We start from the raw sequence: 20672 nt of genomic DNA, 5'->3' as shown, positions 1-20672 counted from the left end.
TTTTCTGTTCAGTGGCTGAGGGTATATCTCCATCAGCACAACTGACTGATACTTTCTTACTTGTTTTCTTTAAAAAAAAAGTTGGAAACTTCTAGTTGGATCACCCTAAATTATTTATGTTGTCTAGATCTCTCCAATTCAGTAATTGGTCTCTCATGCATGTGCAGACATGTTTCATGTCATAACAAGGAAAGTGATATATCGGTAATTACATTAAATTTAAACGCTATATTGTTAGTATAAATTAGGTGTTTACAAGCTAAATAATTTCAATAACATTTAATTTGTGTACAATGAAAGTTAAAAGTGGACAATTTATTTTAATTGCTCTATTTGTTTATTCAAATAGTTCGAATACCATTGCATATGAAAAGGTAAAACTATATGTGATAATTATATAAATACCAATTTTGTTGAAACAATTTTAACTTATTCTTTTACCATTCCAAAACAGACATGGACATATGACATGAAATCCGTAGAAGTCTATTCTGCTAATCCCGATGTTATAGACTTGGTAGATTGGAAAGTCGAACGCATCAGTCGTGGTGTATACGGGCTTTCAGGGAAATGGCTTGTGAAAACGGATATTATTGAAGGTGATGGTACAGAGGTTAGAAATGTGCTATAAAGTGGGAATGGGGATTTTTTTTCAAATCCAGCTTCATTTCAGATTGAATATGCGATGTTTCGCAGTAGAAGTGGCACCAAGAAGTTCCAGCAAATACCCTTCCAAATAGAACGTCAACATCTATTTGATTATTTTAATGGAATTTACAAATATTTGTTTATGAACTCAGTAAAAAATTGTTCCAACTTGCCGGTATTTGAGGATAAATTTGAACCGCCCTTAAAAAAGAAAACGTACGCTCTTCATAATTGCATATTCGATGAAGAAAAACTACCGCAATATGTACAGGAAGGCTTTTACAAAGTTGATTTGATTGGCAGTGGCAAAGCCAATTGGTATCTGAATTTAACGGCTCAAGTACAAAATGCCCTGTGAATGCAAAAATGTTTTTAGTGACGTGCAAAATAAATGCCTACTATTGGGAAGAAAAAATTGCAATTATTTTGTAATGGAAGATGTATTATTGAAGCTGAGTGAATATAAAGATTTCGTGGTTCCTCCACTACCTGTGCTTTCCGTCGAAGTGTGATCCTTCCGATTTTTCGGGAAGGGTCAGAGAGACCGCATTCAAGTAACCATTTAAAATATTTGATGATGTGAGTATGACGGCGTGCTCCTGACCATTTGTTGGTGTTTTAGAAAACAAAGTTTTTTGGTAATTATCTAAAGAAAGGAATAATCAGTTTTTTATACCCTCCACCATAATATAGAGGGTATAATTAAATTTGTCATTCCGTTTGTAACACATCGAAATATTCATCGGATGCCCTATAAAGTATATATATTCTTGATCAGGGTAAAATTCTAAGTCGATATAACCATGTCCGTCTGTCTGTCCGTAAGTCTGTTGGAATCAAGATACAGCTCGCAATTTTTAAGATAGAGCTTTGTAATTTGGTTTAGATGTTTCTATTACTTCTAGTATGTTTGGTATTGCAAATGGGCTATATCGGTCCATGTTTTAAAATAGCCTCCATATAACGGTACCTCCTGAATTTCGGTATTTTCAAGGTTTCCGCCTCATTTTTTTTTTTAATTGTTCCACTAACATCGCATACGGGACAAGGAGGCTTCTCTCATATCAATGAGTGCACCCCGATTCATATTAGCTCTATGATATGGGACCTACTGTTTATCGCCGAGTTCGAACGGCGTGTCTTAAGACACCACTTGTAGAGAAGTTTTACATGGCTGGAATACTCAGGAAATGTCGCCAACATTACTGAGGGGTATTTTGTCACCGTTGAAAATTGTTCGATGTTACTTGGCCAGGGAATCGAACCCACGACCTTCAGCGTGCAAGGCGGGCGTGCATACCATTGCACCACGGTGGCACCATCCGCCTCATTATCACATCGAAATGGCTGAAATTTGGTACTTAGTCTTCATAAATGGCTTTAAACTTTCCCCCTGAAATTTTTGTCGGTATAGGTCTACGTTTTCATATAGCCCACATAGAATGTACCTTCCGATTTTTTGTGTTTTGAAGAATGTTGCCTCAACATCCCTCAGAAACGCCTGAAATGTGGTATTTAGTCTTCGTTGGGGTACAAGATTTTCCCCCAGAAACTTGAAGGTACAGGTCCAAGCCGTAGTATAGCCACCACAGAACGCCACCTCCCTATTTCCGGTATTTTGAAGGTTGTGGCCTCAGTATTCAACCGAAATGGCTGCAATTTGGTATTTGGTCTTTATTTGGGGTTTTAAACGTTCCATATTAAATTTGTCGGTATAGATCCACGACTTAGTATAGCCCCCATAGAACGGTAACTCCCTACTTCCGGTATTGTGAAGGTGGTGGCCTCAATATTCCACCGAAATTGCTGCAATTGGCTATTTAGTCTTCAATGGGGGTATAAAACTTTCTCCCAGGAATTTGTCAGTATATGTCCACGCCTTCATAAAGCCCCAACACAATGGTACCTCCCAATTTTTTGTATTTTGAAGGTTGTGGCCACAGCAACCCGACGAAATGATTGAAATTTGGTATTTAGAATTTGTTGTAGGTAAAAGCCTTTCTGACAGAAATTCGTCGTTATAGGCCCACCTTTCGATATAGCCCCCATAGAACGGTACCTCCCTCCCAATTTTTGTAATCCTGAAGGTTGTGACGTCGATATCCCACCGAAATACTGAAATTTGTTATTTAGTCTTCCATGGGGTTATGAAATATTCCAGAAGAGAATTATCAATATAGGTCAGTAGGTTCCTATATCTCCCATAGAAGCGTACCTCTTGATTTTCGGTATTTTGAAGGTATTACCGAAATATGGGAAATGTAGTATTTAGTCTTCTTGGAGTCTAAAATCTTTTCGCCAGGAATTTGTCGGTATAGATCGACGTTTTGATATAGCTCCCATGGAACGGCACCCCCGAATTCCGGTATTTTGAAGGTTAGCCATATTGTTTTACCGAACTTGCTGAAATTTGGTATTTCGTCTTATTCATAAACGAAAGGAATTAATAAAAATCATTAAAAATGATCTTCGCCTTAACAGGCAAAATTTCAAAAAATAAAAAAAAGGCTGAGTCCGCCGGGATTTGAACCCACGTCCTTGAAAACATATGAAAAATGTTGTCACGGCGCGTTAGGGTTCAAAGCCAAAACTCATAACTTCAAAGGCAACCCAAAATAGCGTTTGTCGTGAAGAAATACATTTCAGAGGCCAAATATCCGTTAATATATAAAAATACATTTGCATTTGAAAAACGAAAAGTTCTAGGACAGAGAAGCCATTCCACAGTCGATACGTCTGAAGAGCTGCTCAACTAACAGAGAAACCACATCACGTAATTTGGTGGGTTCGAGTTCTTGGCTTTCCTTTTTCACTTGCAAAAAAAATTCCGATCATCAAGCTTAACTCTAAACGGGAAAATTAATAAAAATCATAAAAAATGATCTTCGCCTTAACAGGCAAAATTTGTACCAAACTTAGATGAGGTTCCAATATGGACTCAATCGGTCCACGCCTTCGGGTACTTCCCACACAAAATTTCGGAAAAGTTCAGTTTAGGACCTGCTCTCAAATCGTTTGATTTTTGTTGCAACAACTTGTATTCACTTACCCCCCATACGACGGTACAATTTTCAACGGGAGCAAGTCCATACTTCCTGAGAAAATAGACTAAAAGTTGCAAAGAGCCCCTATGACACCGTGTGTAGTGGTCGGAGCGCAAGATAACTCTCGATCTGTTCAACCGATTTGGTCCAACATTGGGTCTTCGTCATATTATATCCAAACTTAGTTTCATGGCGCTATGACCAAAATGCTATGTCGATATCACTTGAATGGGGCAACCAATTTTTTACAAACTTTGGATCTCCTTATTTGTCAAATTGTGTTTAATTTCTAAAATGGACCATACCGGACCTCCCTTAGGGTACCTCACCCACAAAAGTTCAACATTTGTGTCTTAGTGCAGTTCATTCCTAATTCAGATTTTTGTCGGCAAATTCAAATGTGGATGTGGGCCACAAAATTCTGAAGAGACCTTAAATACATTCGATTTGTAGGTTAAAATTTTACTTCACATTGGCTAAGGGTATATATCTGTCGGCAAAGCCGACTGACATGTTTTTACTTGTTTATATTAGTTTTGTGTCATATCCAGGTTTCAGTCTCCTATTAGACTGAATACATTAATTTTTAAAGGTAGAAAAGTGGCCTAATCAGAATATTAAAATCTATTTTTTATCAAGTGCCTAAGATAAGATTGGAAAAGGATTAGGAAATCTTATAACGGGAGAATTTAATCTAGGATCATTCTTATAAGCACACCCAGAAAAATGTATGTTAGTAATATATTTGGATCCAAACAAATATATGTTTGGGACTGATTGCAAACAGTTATATGTCTGGATTCAAACATATTATGTTTAGGTCCAAACAGATATATGTTTGCAACATTTTGTAATATATTTATTTTTTTTTTTTTGGGCACCAACATATTTTTTTTTTGTTAGAACCTATTTTTTATTGGTGGAGGTTCTCGCTGTTTTTTATAATGAAGAGCTGTGCAATAGAAGCAACTGCGGGAGGGGAAAAAGCCTGTTTTGTTTTGGTGTTTTGGTTTGGTGCACAAAATATGCAGAATATGCAAAAAATATACAAAATATGCAAACAATTTCTGGCCGATAATCGTCATAAAAGTCGTAAAATTGTCAATTGTTGGAAAAATCATCAAAAATCTTTAAAGTGTTCTAAATTAAGACTGTTTGCCGTTTAACGTCGATTTTTTGAAAGATTATTATGTTATTGAGACGCTTTACCACAGCGTGGTCTAGGGTATAAAATATGGTTATATCGCTCATTTACTCAAAGAGTGACAAATCGCACTAAGTTGGCGATTGAAATTTGACCTTCCAACTTAAAAAGACCATTACACAAAAAATAAAATAATTACTTGGGCCATATTTTGCAAACAGCTAGCCAAATATCAGTGCTAAATTTCTCTGCAAGATCAAGCATGATTTGAAGTGTTTTAGTGCTTCATAAACTTAAACAATATTTTTGTTGAATTATGCCAAACCGTAGTAAATAAGCTTTAACTCGATGAGTTTTAGAGATATTAGCGTGAAAATTTTACACAAGATAAAGTAGAAGTCATAGAAAAAATAGAAATTGCTAACTCAGAAAACGCATTTTTTCAGTTATGCCACTCTTTGAGTAAATGAGCGATATGTATATTGTAATACCAATTTTATACCCTATACCACAATGTGGAATGTTTGTTTTGGTAAAAATTCATGTAACACCGCGAATATTCGTCGGAGACCCCCAATTTGGTATACCAATCTTCAAATCTCGACGAGATAAAGCGATTTTGAGATGTGTGTCCCTCCGTCCGTCCGTCTGTCCATTATAAATTGTAAACACGCTCCAGGCCGCAATTATGGACCGATCGTCACGAAATTTTGTATGGAGGTCGGGTTCAGATCAGAATAGATCCCTATTCTTATTGGTGATGATCGTGAAATATTTAGCGGGTTAAATGGACCAAAAACATAAAATTATGCAATTTTCTAGCGGCTCTGTAGGTCTCAATAATAGTCCGATCAACGCGTAATTTTAAATAAGGTAAGAGTATGTCACAAAGGAGAAGCTTGCAATTTGAGATGGCGATCGGATAATATTTAGAGGGTTAAATGGACTAAAACTTTTGTGTGAAAATTGTGAAAAATTTTAATATACAGCTTATATCTTAATTCCTGAAAGTGACATTCCGGACAAGTGAGATATACTTGAAAGTGGAACGCTTGGCTTGATGCCAATTATGTTGGTGTGCATGATCAGATAACAGAGTTACAGCCTAATATATTCTGTTATTTGTTTGTAGTGTAATAATAAACCCGCTAGAAGTCGCAATTATATATCAATATTCACGAAATTTTGCACCGGGTAAGAGTATAGGTCGAAAAAGATGCCTACAATTTTGAATGATGATCTGATATTATTTAGCGGGTGAAATGGACCATTACTTTTGTATGAAAAATATAAAAATTTTATTTTTGGTCGATATTTTTAATTCCTTGAGGACATACATATTTCGCAAAGTAGCCTACATATGGGAAAAAATTACTGACCTTTCCTCTGATGTAAATTGCAATAAAATGTTTGCTAGATAACGGGCCTACTGCCTAATATATAATGGGTTCTGTGTAGAGAACCACTTTTTTTATCCCATGCTACATATTGCCTCTCCAAAAGTTTATGTAACACCACGAAATATTCGTCCTAGACCCCTTATTTGGTATGCCAAAATTCATATCTCGACGAGATAAAGCGATTTAGCAATGTGTGTCTGTCCATTAAAAATTGTAAACAAGCTTAAGGCCGCAATTATGGACCGATTGTAACAAATTTTTTAAGGAGGTTGGGTTCGGGCCAGAATAGAAATTATTAGTTTTTGGTGATGATCGTGAAATCTTCAGGGGATGAAATGGACCAAAAACAACATTTTAACCAATTTTGTAGCGGCTCTGTAGGTCAAAATAATAACCCGCAAAATTTTAAACAAAGTTTGAGTTTATGATGAAGTAGAAGCGTACAAATCAACGTGAAGATCAGATAATACTTAGCGGGTTAAATGGACTAAAACTTTTGTGTGAAATTGGTGAAAATTTCAATAACGTAGCCGTTAAACAACGGAAGTAGTAGTACTACATAAGTGGGTTTCATTACATTTTAGTTTCTGTGAACTAAATTTTCCTTTCCTGCTACAAAAATGTCTTTGCCATGCTAGATAACTTTTTGGTTTTAGTCATAAGTATTATAATCTCTGATATTTGATAATTAAATTTTCACAATCATTGAAAAGAAGCTCCGTGGAGAGCGATTGTCCAGGGATAGTGGTATAGGGTATCTCATGGTCGGCTCCGTCCGACTATAGACTTTTCTTACTTGTTAGGTTTATTTTAGGTTTTCGCGATTTTGCTTGGTAACCACAAGTCCTATCGAAATGGGGCTAAAGAAAATGTTGTAGCTCTCTAGAGGATTGACGTTTATGATTCGTTCTCAAGCTGTACCATTTTTGAAATAAAGAAGTTCAGTTTACATTTTTAGGATTTTTTTGTTAGGGTTTCGCGATTTTACTTGAATGCGGCAAGTCTTATCGGCATGGGACCTGAGAAAATCTTTTAGCTGTGAAAATTCTCTACAAGACTGGCTTATGTAATTTTTTCTAGGTTGTGCCATTTTTTTAGATATATAAGTTTAAGTTGGGGAATTGCAGTTATAACATGGTTTTATAAGGAGACGATACAGAATTGAATTGAATTTGAATTGTCCCAATTTCAACTTCTATATCTCAAAAGTTGTAAAACCTACGAAAATATCATTAAGGTCAATCTTGTAGAGAATTTTGATGGCTACAACATTTTCTTTATTTCCATTTTGATAGGACTTGCGGTTTCCAAGCAAAATCGCAAAAACCTAAACAACCCCCAAAAATGTCAACTTGAATCGCGATTTAATTAAAAAGCGCTCCGGCGATTTTTTTTTTTTGTATTTTGATTTTCCTCATCTATGAACATTGTAGTTTCAGAATCCGCAACAACTTCGCAGGTGTAAGCACCTTTCATTTAAATTTGATTCAAGAGCACCGTGGTAATGTATGTAAAAGGTATTTCTAATATTTCATACATATCGCTCACTTACTCAAAGAGTGACATAAATCAAAAAATTCTAAATTAGCATTTTTTTTTTTTCTACGACTTCTATTTTATCTTTGTCAAATTTACATGTCGATATCTCTAAAACTCAACGAGTTATATCTTTTTTACTAGGAGTTTGGCATAAATCAACAAAAAAGTTTTCTGAGTTTATGAAGCACTAAAACACTTCAAATCATGCTTGATCTTGCCCAGAAATTTAGCATTGATATCTGTGTAGTAGTCGTTTTAAGTTGGGAAGTCAAATTTCAATCGGCAACTTAAAAGGCGTTTTTCTCGAAACTTGATTTTTTGAAATGTGTCACTCTTTGAGTAAATGAGCGATATGTTATAATTAACATATGACATTGTTATATAGACAATAATATGACACGAATGAACCATTTTAATTTTACCGAGGTTTGTCGATCGGTTGATTTATAATTACGTTATTTGGTAATGATAAGGAAAAATATTAACATGGTGACACTGATATTAATGTTGTTTACATCTCTCTAATTCCCTAATTGGTCTTTCATGCATGCACAGACATGAGTGCTTAACAAGGAAATTAATTTATTGGTAATTATATAGAATTCAACCCTCTATATTGTTACTATAAATTAGGTGTTTACGAGTTTAATTATTTAAATAACATTTTATTTGTGTACAATGAAAGTTAAAAGTGGACTATTTATTTTAATTGTTATATTTGTTTATTCAAATATTTCGAATATCGTGGCAGAAGCAAAGGTGAAATTATTTTTAATGTTAATATTTTTTTTGTATTTATTTTAAAAATAAATGAATACAATAAAAGTATTTATTACAATTAAATTTTTTTACAATATTCTTTTTCTTTTTTATTAATCAATAACAGACGTGGACATATGAAATGAAAGCGGTGGAAACATATTCTGATAACCCCGATGTTATGGATTTTGAAGATTTTAAAGTCGAACGCATAAGTCGTGGTGTATATGGGCTTTCCGGAAAATGGCTTGTGAAAACTGATGTTATTGAAGATGATGATGTACAGGTTAGAAATGTGCTATAAAGTGGAATGGGAAAATTTTTCAAGTCTAGCTTATTTCAGATTGAATATGCTGCGTACCGAAGCAGAGACGGCAACAAGGACTACAAGAAAATACCTTTCAGAGTAGAACGTCAACATCTATTTGATTATTTTAATGGACTTTACAAAGATGTGCTTATGAACACATTCAAGGATTGTTCCAACTTGCCGGTATTTGAGGATAAATTTGAACCGCCCTTAAAAAAGAATACCTATACTTTTAATAATTGCATATTCGATGAGGAAAAACTACCGCAGTATTTACAGGAAGGCTTTTACAAAGTTGATTTGATTGGCAGTGGCAAAGTCAATTGGTATTTGAATGTAACGGCTCAAGTACAGAATGAAGCGTGAAGACAAAAATGTTTTTAGTGATGTTCAAAATTAAAGTAATTTCATACGAAGAAGGGCATTCGATAATTTGTTGATGTGTTAACAATACCAAAATGCTTGTTTTGGAAGTCGATTATAGAATTAAATTAAAAAGACAGCACATTAATGATTATCTAGAATTTTTCTATGGTACTTTCAAGTCCCTTGAAGGAATTTGAATTTTTTGCAAAATTCATTTTTATGCGCCTAAAGGTAAGGTAGTGATGTAGGGTCGTCTCACATTGTCAGCCCTGTCTGACTGTGGTCTTTAGGCTAACAGGGTATATACTCTTTGATACGACCAAAAATGTACCTCATCGAAATAATGGTTTTAGACCCCAAGTATTTTTAGACGAAATTCATTTCAGACAATTTGGAGTCGATTTAGCCATATCCGTCCGTCTGTCGGTCTGTCCGTATGTCTGTCTGGCTGGCTGGTGCGCAAGATAACTCTCGAACGGATCAACCGATTCGAACCAAATTTTGTACTTCGTAATATTTTTCCCAAAATTAGTTTACGTTCGAAGATGGGCCATATCGGTCCACTCCTTCTGGTAACTCCCCCACAAAAGTTCAACATTTTTTTGTAAAATGGTGTGAACGATAACTCCCGAAGGTAGCAATCGATTTGGGCCAAGCTTTGCACATCGTATTATCCCTTCCACATATAGTTCGGGTTCGAATATGGGCTACGTCGGTCCACTAGGAGGAGCTCCTATCGTTCCTTTTAACTTTTTTTCGGCATGTTGTCCTTGCTGTCCCCTTTACGAGGGTATAATTTTTTTCGAGGGCAAGTTCATACTTTCTGAGATAATGGCCTAAAAGCTCCAACCCTGACGACTCCAACTAAAAAAAAGCCGCAAGATAACGCTCGCAGGGAGTTTCTGATTGGTCCATGCTTTGCACATCGTAATAGTTCATCCAAGCATGTATCAGGTTGGAATACGGACTATATCGGTCCCGTCCTTGGAGCACCCCCACACAAAATTTGAGAAAAGTGTAGTTTGAGGACTCGTCTTGGATCTAGTTGAAAGTTTTTGCAGAAAATTGTTTTCACTGTTCCTATTACAACGGTAATTTTTTCCCCGGAGTAAGTTAATACTTCCTGAGAAAATGGCCCAAAGTCTCCAAAAAACACTGCCGACGCGTACTAAAGTGGCTACGGTGCAAACCATTTCAAAAATTTATTTCAAAACTTTGTTTAAAATATTTTAATATTTCTCTATGAATAAGATTACTTACTAAAAATTTTTGGTGTATGTCAATAATCTGGTATAGCCCCACATTACGTCACCTACAGATTCCAAACTAGTAATACAAAATCAATATACGGCATAACAATAGTTACGACACACAATAAGTATGTGTTTGCTTCGTTTTTGGTCATATCTCCGTCAGCAAAGCTGACTGATACTTTCTTACTTGTTATACCCTCCACCATATGGAGGGTATAATTAAATTTGTCATTCCGTTTGTAACACATCGAAATATTCCTCGGAGACCCTATAAAGTATATATATTATTGATCAGCACAAAATTCTATGTCGATTTAACCATGTCCGTCTGTCCGTCCGTCCTTCTGTCTGTTGAAATCAAGATACAGCTCGCAATTTTAAAGATAGAGAGTCAAAATTTGGTTAAAACAAAAACATTGTTCCACAACATCCCTTACGGGACAAGGGAGACTTCTCTCATATCAATGAGTGCACCCCGATTCATATTTAGCTCAATGATATGGGACCTACTGTTTATCGCCGAGTCCGAACGGCGTGTCTTAATACACCACTTGTGGAGAAGTTTTTCAAGGCTGAAATACTCAGGAAATGTCGCCAACATTCCTGAGGGGTATTTTGCCACCGTTGAAAAATGTTTGATGTTGCTTGACCGAGGAATCAAACCCCCGACCTTCTGCGTGCAAGGCGGGCGTGCATACCATTGCACCACGGTGGCACCGTCACCGTCAAAATTTGGTACAGAAGTTTTTATTACTTGCAGGATGGTTGGTATTGAAAATGGGATATATCGGTCCACGTTTTGATGTAGCCCCCATAGAACGGTAACTCCCGATTTTCGGTATTTTTAAGGTTTTAGCTTCATTATCCTACCAAAAATAGCTGAAATTTGGTACGTAGTCTTCTCTAGGGGTATAAAACTTTCTCCCAGAATTTTGTCGATATCGGTCCACACCTTCATATAGCCCCCATAGAACGGTACCTCCCGATCATCTGTATTTTGAAGGTTTTAGCTTCATTATCCTACCAAAAATAGCTAAAATTTGGTACGTAGTCTTCTTTAGGGGTATAAAACTTTGCCCCAGAATTTTGTCGATATCGGTCCACACCTTCATATAGCCCCCATAGAACGGTACCTCCCGATTTTCGATATTTTGAAGGTTTTAGCTTCATTATCATACCAAAATGGCTGAAATTTGGTACGTAGTCTTCTTTAGGGGTACAAAACTTTCCTCCAGAACTTTGTCGGTATCGGTCCATGCCTTCATATAGCCCCCATAGAACGGTACCTCCCGATTTTCGGTATTTTGAAGGTTTCAGCTTCATTATCACACCGAAATGGCTGAAATTTGGCACTTAGTCTACGTTGGTGGTATAAAACTTTCCCCCAGAACTTTGTCGGTATCGGTCCATGCCTTCATATAGCCCCCATAGAACGGTACCTCCCGATTTTCGGTATTTTGAACGTTATGGCCTCAAATTCCACCGAAATGGCTGAAATTTGGTATTGAGACTTCGTTGGGGGTACTCAAACTTTCCCTTTAAATTTGTCGGTATATGTCCACGCCTTCATATAGCCCCCATGGAAAGGTACCTCCCGATTTTTCGTATTTTGAAGGTTGTGTCTTCAATATTCCAGCAAAATGGCTGAAATTTGGTATTTAGTCTTCAATGTGAAATAAAACTGTTCGCCAGAAATATGTCTGTACAGGTCCACGCTTTCATATTGCCCCATTTCTGACTAAAATTCGTCGGTATAGGTCCACGTTTCGATATAGCCCCCATAGAACGGTACCTCCCGATTTTCGTAATACTGAAGATTGTGATGTCAGTATCCAACCGAAATGTCTGAAATTCCTTATTTCGTCTTCCAAGAGTTATAAAATATTCCAGAAGAGTATTATCAGTATAAGTCCACGTCTTCCTATATCCCCAAAGAAGCGTACTTCTTGATTTTTGGTATTTTTTAAGTTTTAGCCACATTCTCTTACCGAAATATAGGAAATTTGGTATTTAGTCTTCTTTGAGCCTAAAAACTTTCCGTCAGAAATTTGTCGGTATAAATCGACGTTTTGAAATAGTCCCCAGAATGGTGCCTCACATTGTTTTACCGAAACTGCTGAAATTTAGTATTAACTCTTCTTCATACACGAAAGGAAACTAATTATTCCATTTTACTTCAATACAACTTGTGGTGGAGGGTATAACAAGTTCGGCCCGGCCGAACTTAACGCCGTTCTTACTTGTTTTCTTACTTGCTTTTCATCTACAAAACCCAAAAACGGCAAAAAAAAAAAAAAAACAAAAACATACCTTTTTACGAAAGTGGATCTCTTGCTTCAGTGTCCTTTTTATTTTGGCAACAGATACAAATTTACACATTTTTGTGCCTCCCTTTTCATGTTAAATAACCATCTGACAATAACCTAGACTAGAAATTAACAAGTTTGAAGTGTTTTTTTATATCTGGTATTTCATTCTATCTTTTTTGCACAACACCAACATCAGCACTTAATTCCATTTGTTCATTCCTATTTTATTACCTTTTTGCCAGACACTTGAACAGGTGTTAGCCAACCATAGAAATTAATCCGAATATAGTATTTGTTGTTTATTTGCCAAGTCCTCATCCAAGCAGAATTTCCCTTGACGAACGGACGCATTCTTTGTTGCCAGCCTTTATTACATTTGACCTTTTGAAGTGGCTTTTAGGGTGATCCTGTGATTCTATTTTAGATTAAATTCTGCAAATGTTTTGCTTTATAAATGAAACAACTTTTATAGTTAGCAGACACATTTTGTTGCGCTTATAATGGTTGTGTGTGTGTGTAGGATAATAACTATCCCAACAGACGTTGCATGCAATAAGTTTTATTAATGGCTTTTTGCAAGGTTTTTTGAAGGGTACTGAGGTGGGTGTTGGAATTTGAGTTTTATGAAATTAATATGAAAATTTAGAATTTTATATAAACAAGTAAAAAAGTGTCAGTCGGCTTTACCGACAGAGGTATACCCTCAGCCAATGTGAATTGAAACTTTCATCTACGGACAGATAGAATATATTTAGCGTCTCTTCAGAATTTTGTGGCCCTTTTTCAACATTTGAACTTGCCGACAAAAATGTGGATTAAGAATTAACACAAATGTTGAACTTTTGTGCGGGAGGTACCCTTAGTGACGACCGATATGGGCCATTTTTTGAAGTTAAACTAAATTTTGACAAAATATTAGGAGATCCAAAGTTTGGACCAAATTGGTTGCCACATTCAAGTGATATCGTCCTAACATTTTAGTGACATTTTTTAAATATTGGGGAGAAGTACCGGAAGTTGGGGACCGGTATTGCCCCATGAAACTATGTTTGGATAAAATATGACGTCGTAATGGAGGTAGCGAATGCAAATCGCTTCAACAAAAATTAAAGTGATTCGAGAGCAGGTCTTAAAGTGAACTTATCCGAAATTTTGTTTGGGAGGTACCCAAAGGAGTGCACAAATATAGTCCACATTCGAAACTGATCTCTTTCTGGTAGATATATTAGGATGTGCAGAGTATGGATTACATCAGTCACTCCCTTCAAGAGTTGTCGTGCGTATATTTTGTCCGAATTTTTGTGAGGGAGGTACCTGAAGGAGTGGACCGACATGGTTTATCTTTGAACTTAAACTATGTTTGGACAAAATATTACGAAGGCCAAATTTTGGACCGAATTTGCAGATCCGTTCGAGATTTATCTTGCGCTCCAACCACTACACACGGTGTCATAGGGGTTTTTTGCGCCTTTCAGACTATTTTCTCAGGAAGTATGGACTTGCCCCTTATGAAACTTATACCGTCGTATGGGGGACAGCGAATACAAGTTGCTACAACAAAAATCAACGCGATTCGAGAGCAGGTCCTAAACTGAACTTTTCCGAAATTTTGTGTGGGAGGTACCCGAAGCAGTGGACCGATTGAGTCCATATTTAAACTTTCACGACGTACAAAGTGTGGGCCAAATCGGTTACTCCCTTCAAGAGTTATCGTGCGCACAAATTTTCCTAACATTTTCGAACTTTTGTGGGGGAGGTACCGGAAGGAGTGGACCGATATAACCCATCTTCGAACTTAAACTAAGTTTGGGCAAAATATTACGAAAGCCAAATTTTGAACAGAATAGGTTGCTCCGTTCGAGAGTTATCGTGCGCACCAACAAGCCAGACAGACGGACATGGCTAAATCAACTCCAAATTGTCTGAAACACATTTCGTCCAAACATACTTGGGGTCTAAAAACATTATTTCGATGAGGCACATTTTGCCCGTATGAAAGTGTATATACCCTCGTTAGCATAAATGCTGAGGGTATAAAAAGTCTCCCTTGTCCCATCTGGGATGTTTGTGGAACAATTGTATATATATTTATAAAAATATATTAAAAGATTTTTAGGATTGATATATAAGAATATATTGCTTTTATATGAACATCGAAAATAGCTGGTATTAACATATGATCTTGATACCGTTTCTGTTTAACAAACTATCCTGAGCAACCGCATACATTTTCTTAAACCCTAGCATATGTAATGGAAAAGCATCAGCAAAGATATCTAAAATAATTATATACTGTATTACGGATGCCTTTAAAACAAATAAGTGAATATCCAAACCGGAAGCAAGCAAGAGCGGAGTTAAGTTCGACCGGGTCGAACTTTTTATACCCTCTACCACGTACTCGTACTGTATTGAAGTGAATAGAAACAATTAGATTAATTTCGTTTATGAAAGTACTAAACTTTCCCAACTGATACTACTCCCTTCAAAACAGCTCATATGGGGCGACATCCTTGGTCTTTCCAATATTTATAATTTTCAAAATTTAGCGAAATACATAAAATTGGGCAATACCGACTGGACCTAAACCTGGAAATTCTGGATTTGGATAGTTGACGAAGATCGGGAGCACCGTTGTATAGAGGCTGTATAAAACGTTGACATGTACTGATAAATTTCTCAGGAGGAAAGTTTCGTAACTCCAGCGAAGACTAAATACCAAATTTCAGTTATTCCCGTTGAATAATATGGCTAAAACTTTCAAAATACCGAAAATTGAGATGTATATTTCTATGGGGGCTATATAAAGGCATGGAATAATACCGGAAAATTTCAGGTGGAAAGTTTTATACCACCAACGGAGAGTAAATATTAAATTTCACCTCTACCTTAATTCACCTTCAAAACACCGAAAATCGGGAAGTACGCTTCCATAGGGCGTTTTGAAGACATGGACTTATACTGATAATTCTCTTCTGCAATGTTTTATGTACCCATGGCAGTTTAAATACTAAATTTCAGTCATATCGGTGGGGCTACAACTTTTAAAATACCGCAAATCGTTCTATGGGGGCTATCTGAGGACGTCGACCTATACCGACAAATTTCGGGTGGAATGTTTCATACCCCTATCATATGGGGCCCTAATACCAAATATCAGCCATTTCGGTGGGGAATAGAGGCTACAGCCTTGAAAATACCGAAAATCGGGATGTACCGTTTTATAGGGGTTATATGAAGGCGTAGACCTCTGCCGCGAATTTAAAGTGGAAAGTCTTATACGCCTACAGCCAAAATTTCAAACAAAAAAGTAGCTTGAGCTAGGCTTGGATTTGAAACCACTTCCCAGAAATTTGTACCGGTATTGCTCGATTTTCCATGTTCAAGGTTTTAGCCACACTATAACACCGATATGACTATAAATTGGTATGTAGTCTTCGATGGGGCTACAAAAATATCCCTACTATCAATACAGGTCCACATTTTGGTATTGCCCTCATAGAACGGTTCATCCCGATTTTCGGTATTTGGAAGGTTTTAATCTTATCACCACACCGAAATGGCTGAAATGTTGTATTTAGCCTTCGTTGGGGGTATACAACTTCCCACCTTACGTTTTTAGATATATGACCACATCTTCATATAGCCCCCATAGAACGGTGCCCCCCGATTATCAGTATTTTGAAGGTTTTAGCCTCATTATCACACGGAAATGGCTAAAATTTGGTAATTTGGTCTTCGATTGGGGTATAAAACTCTCCTCCTGAAATTGTTCGGTATAGCTTCACGTCTTCATTTAGCCGGTACAGATTTCCGTTTTAATATAGACCTCACAGAACCTGCCTCCTTGTTATCGGTGTTTTGGGGGGCTTTAGCCACATTCAGTTCAGTTTTTTATGTCGGTTTCTTAGATTGGAAGGTTAGCGATACCGCTTGATACGAAAGCTTTTAAATGATTGTTCTACTGAGGCGGCTTTAACTTCGCATTCTCAATGGGTAGGAAACATCGATGTCTTATTGGTATTAAACCTTGTTTAAAAGGAATTGATATTTTTATACCCTCAGCATTTATGCTAACGAGGGTATATACACTTTCATACGGGCAAAATGTGCCTCATCGAAATAATGGTTTTAGACCCCAAGTATGTTTGGACGAAATGTGTTTCAGAAAATTTGGAGTCGATTTAGCAATGTCCGTCCGTCTGTCTGTCTGTCTGGCTGGTGCGCACGATAACTCTCGAACGGATCAACCGATTCGGTCCAAAATTTGGCTTTCTTAATATTTTGTCCAAACTTAGTGTAATTTCGAAGGTGGATTATATCAGTCCACACCTTCCGGTACCTCCCCAACAAAAGTTCGAAAATGTTCGGAAAATTTGTGCGCACGATAATTCTTGAAGGAATTAACCGATTTGGCCTTTGCACATCGTGAAACTTCTACCAGACTTAGATGAGGTTCCAATATAGACTCAATTAGGGTATCTCCCACATAAAATTTCTGATAAGTTCAGATTAGGACCTGCTCTCGATTCGCTTTGATTTTTGTTGAAGCGATTTGCATTCGCTACCTCCATTACGACGATAAAAGTTTTTTTTTCAGGGGCAAGTCCATATTTCTTATGAAAACAGCCCAAAAGGTGTAAAAAATCCCTATGTCACCATATGTGGCAGTCGGAGAGCACGATAACTCTCGAACTGTTCAACCGGTGTGGTCCAACATTTGGTCGTCGTCATATTATATCCAAACTTAGTATCATTGGGCAATACCGGTCCACAACTTCCGGTACTTCTCCCCAATATTTAAAAAATGTCACTAAAATGCTAGGACGATATCACTTGACAAAGATTTTGTCAAAATTTAGTTTAACTTCTAAAATGGCCCATATCGGTCCTCCCTAAGGGGTTAATTCCTAATCCACATTTTTGTCGGCAAGTTCAAATGTCCAAAAAGGGCCATATGAAGAGACCTTAAATACATTCGATCTGTCCGTAGGTGAAAGTTTCACTTCACATTGGCAAGGTATATATCTGTCGGCAAAGCCGACTGACACTTTTTTACTTGTTCTTCAATACAGTTGTGGAGGGTATAAGAAGATAGGCCCGGCCGAACTTAACGCCTCTCTTACTTGTTTTTATATCCATATATCTGCCGGAAACATCGTTCTATCCGTTTTAATTTGTTTCGAATGAGATGTTTTCTCATATTATTCAATTCCACTTCAAAGAATTTTCAATAATTTATTTTAGTTGAATGAATAAATTATTGTACAATTTTGTGAAAAGGCAGACGGTCAATCATTTGTATTAAATTGATACTGGCTTCATTGACAAATTTCATTTGTGATTATCACAGCTACTATATATGTATGTATGTATACATTACCACATACAAATATCAATAATTTTACCTCTGTAATAAACATTCCTTTTTATCATGTCCATTTAGTTGAAAAGCAGAATGTACTAAATCAGTTAAGGCATTTTGAATAGAAAATGTGTATAATGATGTTATTTTGTTGGGGACAAGAATTTATTTCAATCTAATTCAACTTTTGAAACACTTTTCTAAAAGGGAAAATTGAGATTTTGAGACCCAAACAAATAATTTAAATTTACATCAAAACTATTTGGTTTGTTTTTTTGCAATTTAAGTCACTTTTACTTTCAAAGTTACAAATACATACAATAAATATGCAATAAATACACACATACATATATATATATATACAATAATAACGTTCTATAAAATAATTGAAGAGGAAATTTATAATTCACAGCAAAACAGGCACATAAAGGTGATGATCAATAGCAATAGCATAAGTTGATGATGCTACAGAAGAAAAACCAATCAACACCCCCAAAGCCAATCAATCAACAGCAACTACAATAGCGGCAACATCAACCACCTCAACGACAACAACAACAACACAGAGCCATACAATAAACATTTCATTTATTCAACTCGAACAGTAACTGGACGATGGACTGTCTGATTGACCTTCATAAATAAATTCAATTTTACTTTTAGTTTTAGCTTCACTGAGTATCCATCGACAGAAAACCTTTTGGGATTGTGGGCTGTTTTGTTATGGATACACCAAATACATGACATCAATGCTGTTACAAATGTGGTTTGTGCACTTCAGTGCATTTTGATGGCCATAAGCGGTTCTCTGATCCCTCAACTGTTGCATTCACTTCGCCTACAAACATCCTCCTCATCGATAGTTATGTCAACATCTACTGAGTGGATGGCGAAAAGATGAAAAAAAAACCAATTATTGCCTGAGGTGTTCTATAGCAGTGTAGCGGTGGTGTTGATTGCAGGGACTTCAGTGACAACAACAACAATAGAGAAACTGTATACATTTTAATGGCTTTATTGGGTTGTTTGGGTATTGCATATTTTTCTGAAACCATTCAAATGGAAACTAAATGATTTATTTAATAAATAGAAGCACACACGAACATAAACTGATACTCGGCAATTCCATTTAAAAATATTTAATAAATGCAAATAAATTAATTTTAACTAAAACTGCTGTTGCTGCTGGGAGTTTGTGGATTATGACACCTGGCAATTTAAGCTCCCTAATAAAAATAAATAGCATTTTTGTTGGTGACAAAATAAGTTGTCGAAGATTCTAGCTTAAATTAGTAGACATTATGTGACGACTTAATTTAACTTTGAAGCTGGGGTATGTTCAGCGGGGCCAGGGTCGTCACAAGAATTTATTTGTTATAGGGCATTAGAGAGAGGAAAGGCACATAGTTGATTTTTCTTTAAAACGTTATAAACAATCCTTTATTTATTAGTAAACATTACACTTTACGCAACACTGTATTGAGCATTTTTATGATGAGGAATAGTTGGCAACGGTTTGGTACGGTAGCGGCCCGATGGAGGTTGATGGTAGAATAGTTGGCAGCGGCTTTGACTCGGTAGCGGCACGATGCATGTTTACTGTATAATAGTTTGCGACGGCTTTGGCACGGTAGCGGACCGATGAAGATTTATGGCAGAATAGTTGGTAGCGGCGTTGGCACAGCAGAAGCCAAATAATGTTGACCTGGAACCACAGTTGTGTATATGTCGGAAGCCAAGGGCACGGCAATCCCTCACTTGACTTCAAACACACACACTACACAAATAGGTCTAAAGCCAGGGGCATGGCGATCCCCCTTCTGACTCTAAACGCACGGTCCACAAATATGTCTGGGCCAAGGGCACGTTAATCCTTCACTTGGCCCCCCCCGAAATGGTTTGGTCGAACAAAATTTTTTAAGCTACTGTAACTAGTTATTATATTTTTTCTCATAAAAATGTTTGTATATTTGAAGATTTCAAATTAAAACTTATATTTTCTTAAGTTTCTGAACAGAAAATGTACATCATTAACAAGTTTTGTAAGAAAATATTTAAAAAATTTTTGTTTGTAAGCTGTTTTTGAGAGAAACTTCCAACAAAATCTGAATTACTTCTTCATGTTATATCATACCACTATCAAATGCTAATTCCTTAATGAATATACCCCATGTCTATTATTTATTCGAACTGTATAACAAAAATAACGAGTTCAGTATTATGGGAATGGAAATATATAAAAAAATCTATTGAATAAAATGTATGAAGGGTCGGTCCTTCGTGGACTACATATTGAAAGCCAATTAGAAATTTGTTTTACTGCCATCGCCAAAATTTTGTTATTCTGTTTTAGACAAATTTGCTGCTAAACAGTATGAGAAAATAATGAAGACAAATGAATTTTTGTGCGTCACTTGATTTTTACTTATCATTACCGAAGTATAATTGTAACCTCAGACTTTAGATTACGAGATTATATACACCAGGATTGTATCGTATAGATTTCATCAAAATAATGATTTAAGACTTCACATA

At 36.3% G+C, this 20672-nt stretch overlaps 3 protein-coding genes across 6 annotated transcripts in view; 2 read left to right on the top strand and 1 right to left on the bottom strand.

Annotated features, from left to right (window-relative positions):
* jdp (DnaJ domain-containing protein) overlaps positions 1 to 20672 on the bottom strand; it is a 189208-nt gene that overhangs the window by 99673 nt on the left and 68863 nt on the right. The window lies entirely within an intron of this gene.
* On the top strand, positions 290 to 1048 carry LOC141391231 (uncharacterized). The gene is made up of 3 exons (XM_073964143.1): positions 290 to 374; positions 455 to 613; positions 674 to 1048. Exons 1-3 carry the CDS (start codon positions 294 to 296, stop codon positions 1004 to 1006), a joined length of 573 nt encoding a protein of 190 aa, XP_073820244.1. The 5' UTR covers positions 290 to 293; the 3' UTR covers positions 1007 to 1048.
* On the top strand, positions 8390 to 9372 carry LOC141391230 (uncharacterized). The gene is made up of 3 exons (XM_073964142.1): positions 8390 to 8534; positions 8662 to 8820; positions 8878 to 9372. The coding sequence occupies exons 1-3, from the start codon at positions 8454 to 8456 to the stop codon at positions 9208 to 9210; spliced, it is 573 nt and encodes a 190-aa protein (XP_073820243.1). The 5' UTR covers positions 8390 to 8453; the 3' UTR covers positions 9211 to 9372.

Source organism: Musca autumnalis, unplaced genomic scaffold (assembly GCF_047663935.1).
Source record: "Musca autumnalis isolate F117 unplaced genomic scaffold, ASM4766393v1 scaffold_1, whole genome shotgun sequence".
NCBI lineage: Eukaryota > Metazoa > Arthropoda > Insecta > Diptera > Muscidae > Musca > Musca autumnalis.
This window is presented reverse-complemented; position numbering and strand designations above follow the sequence as displayed.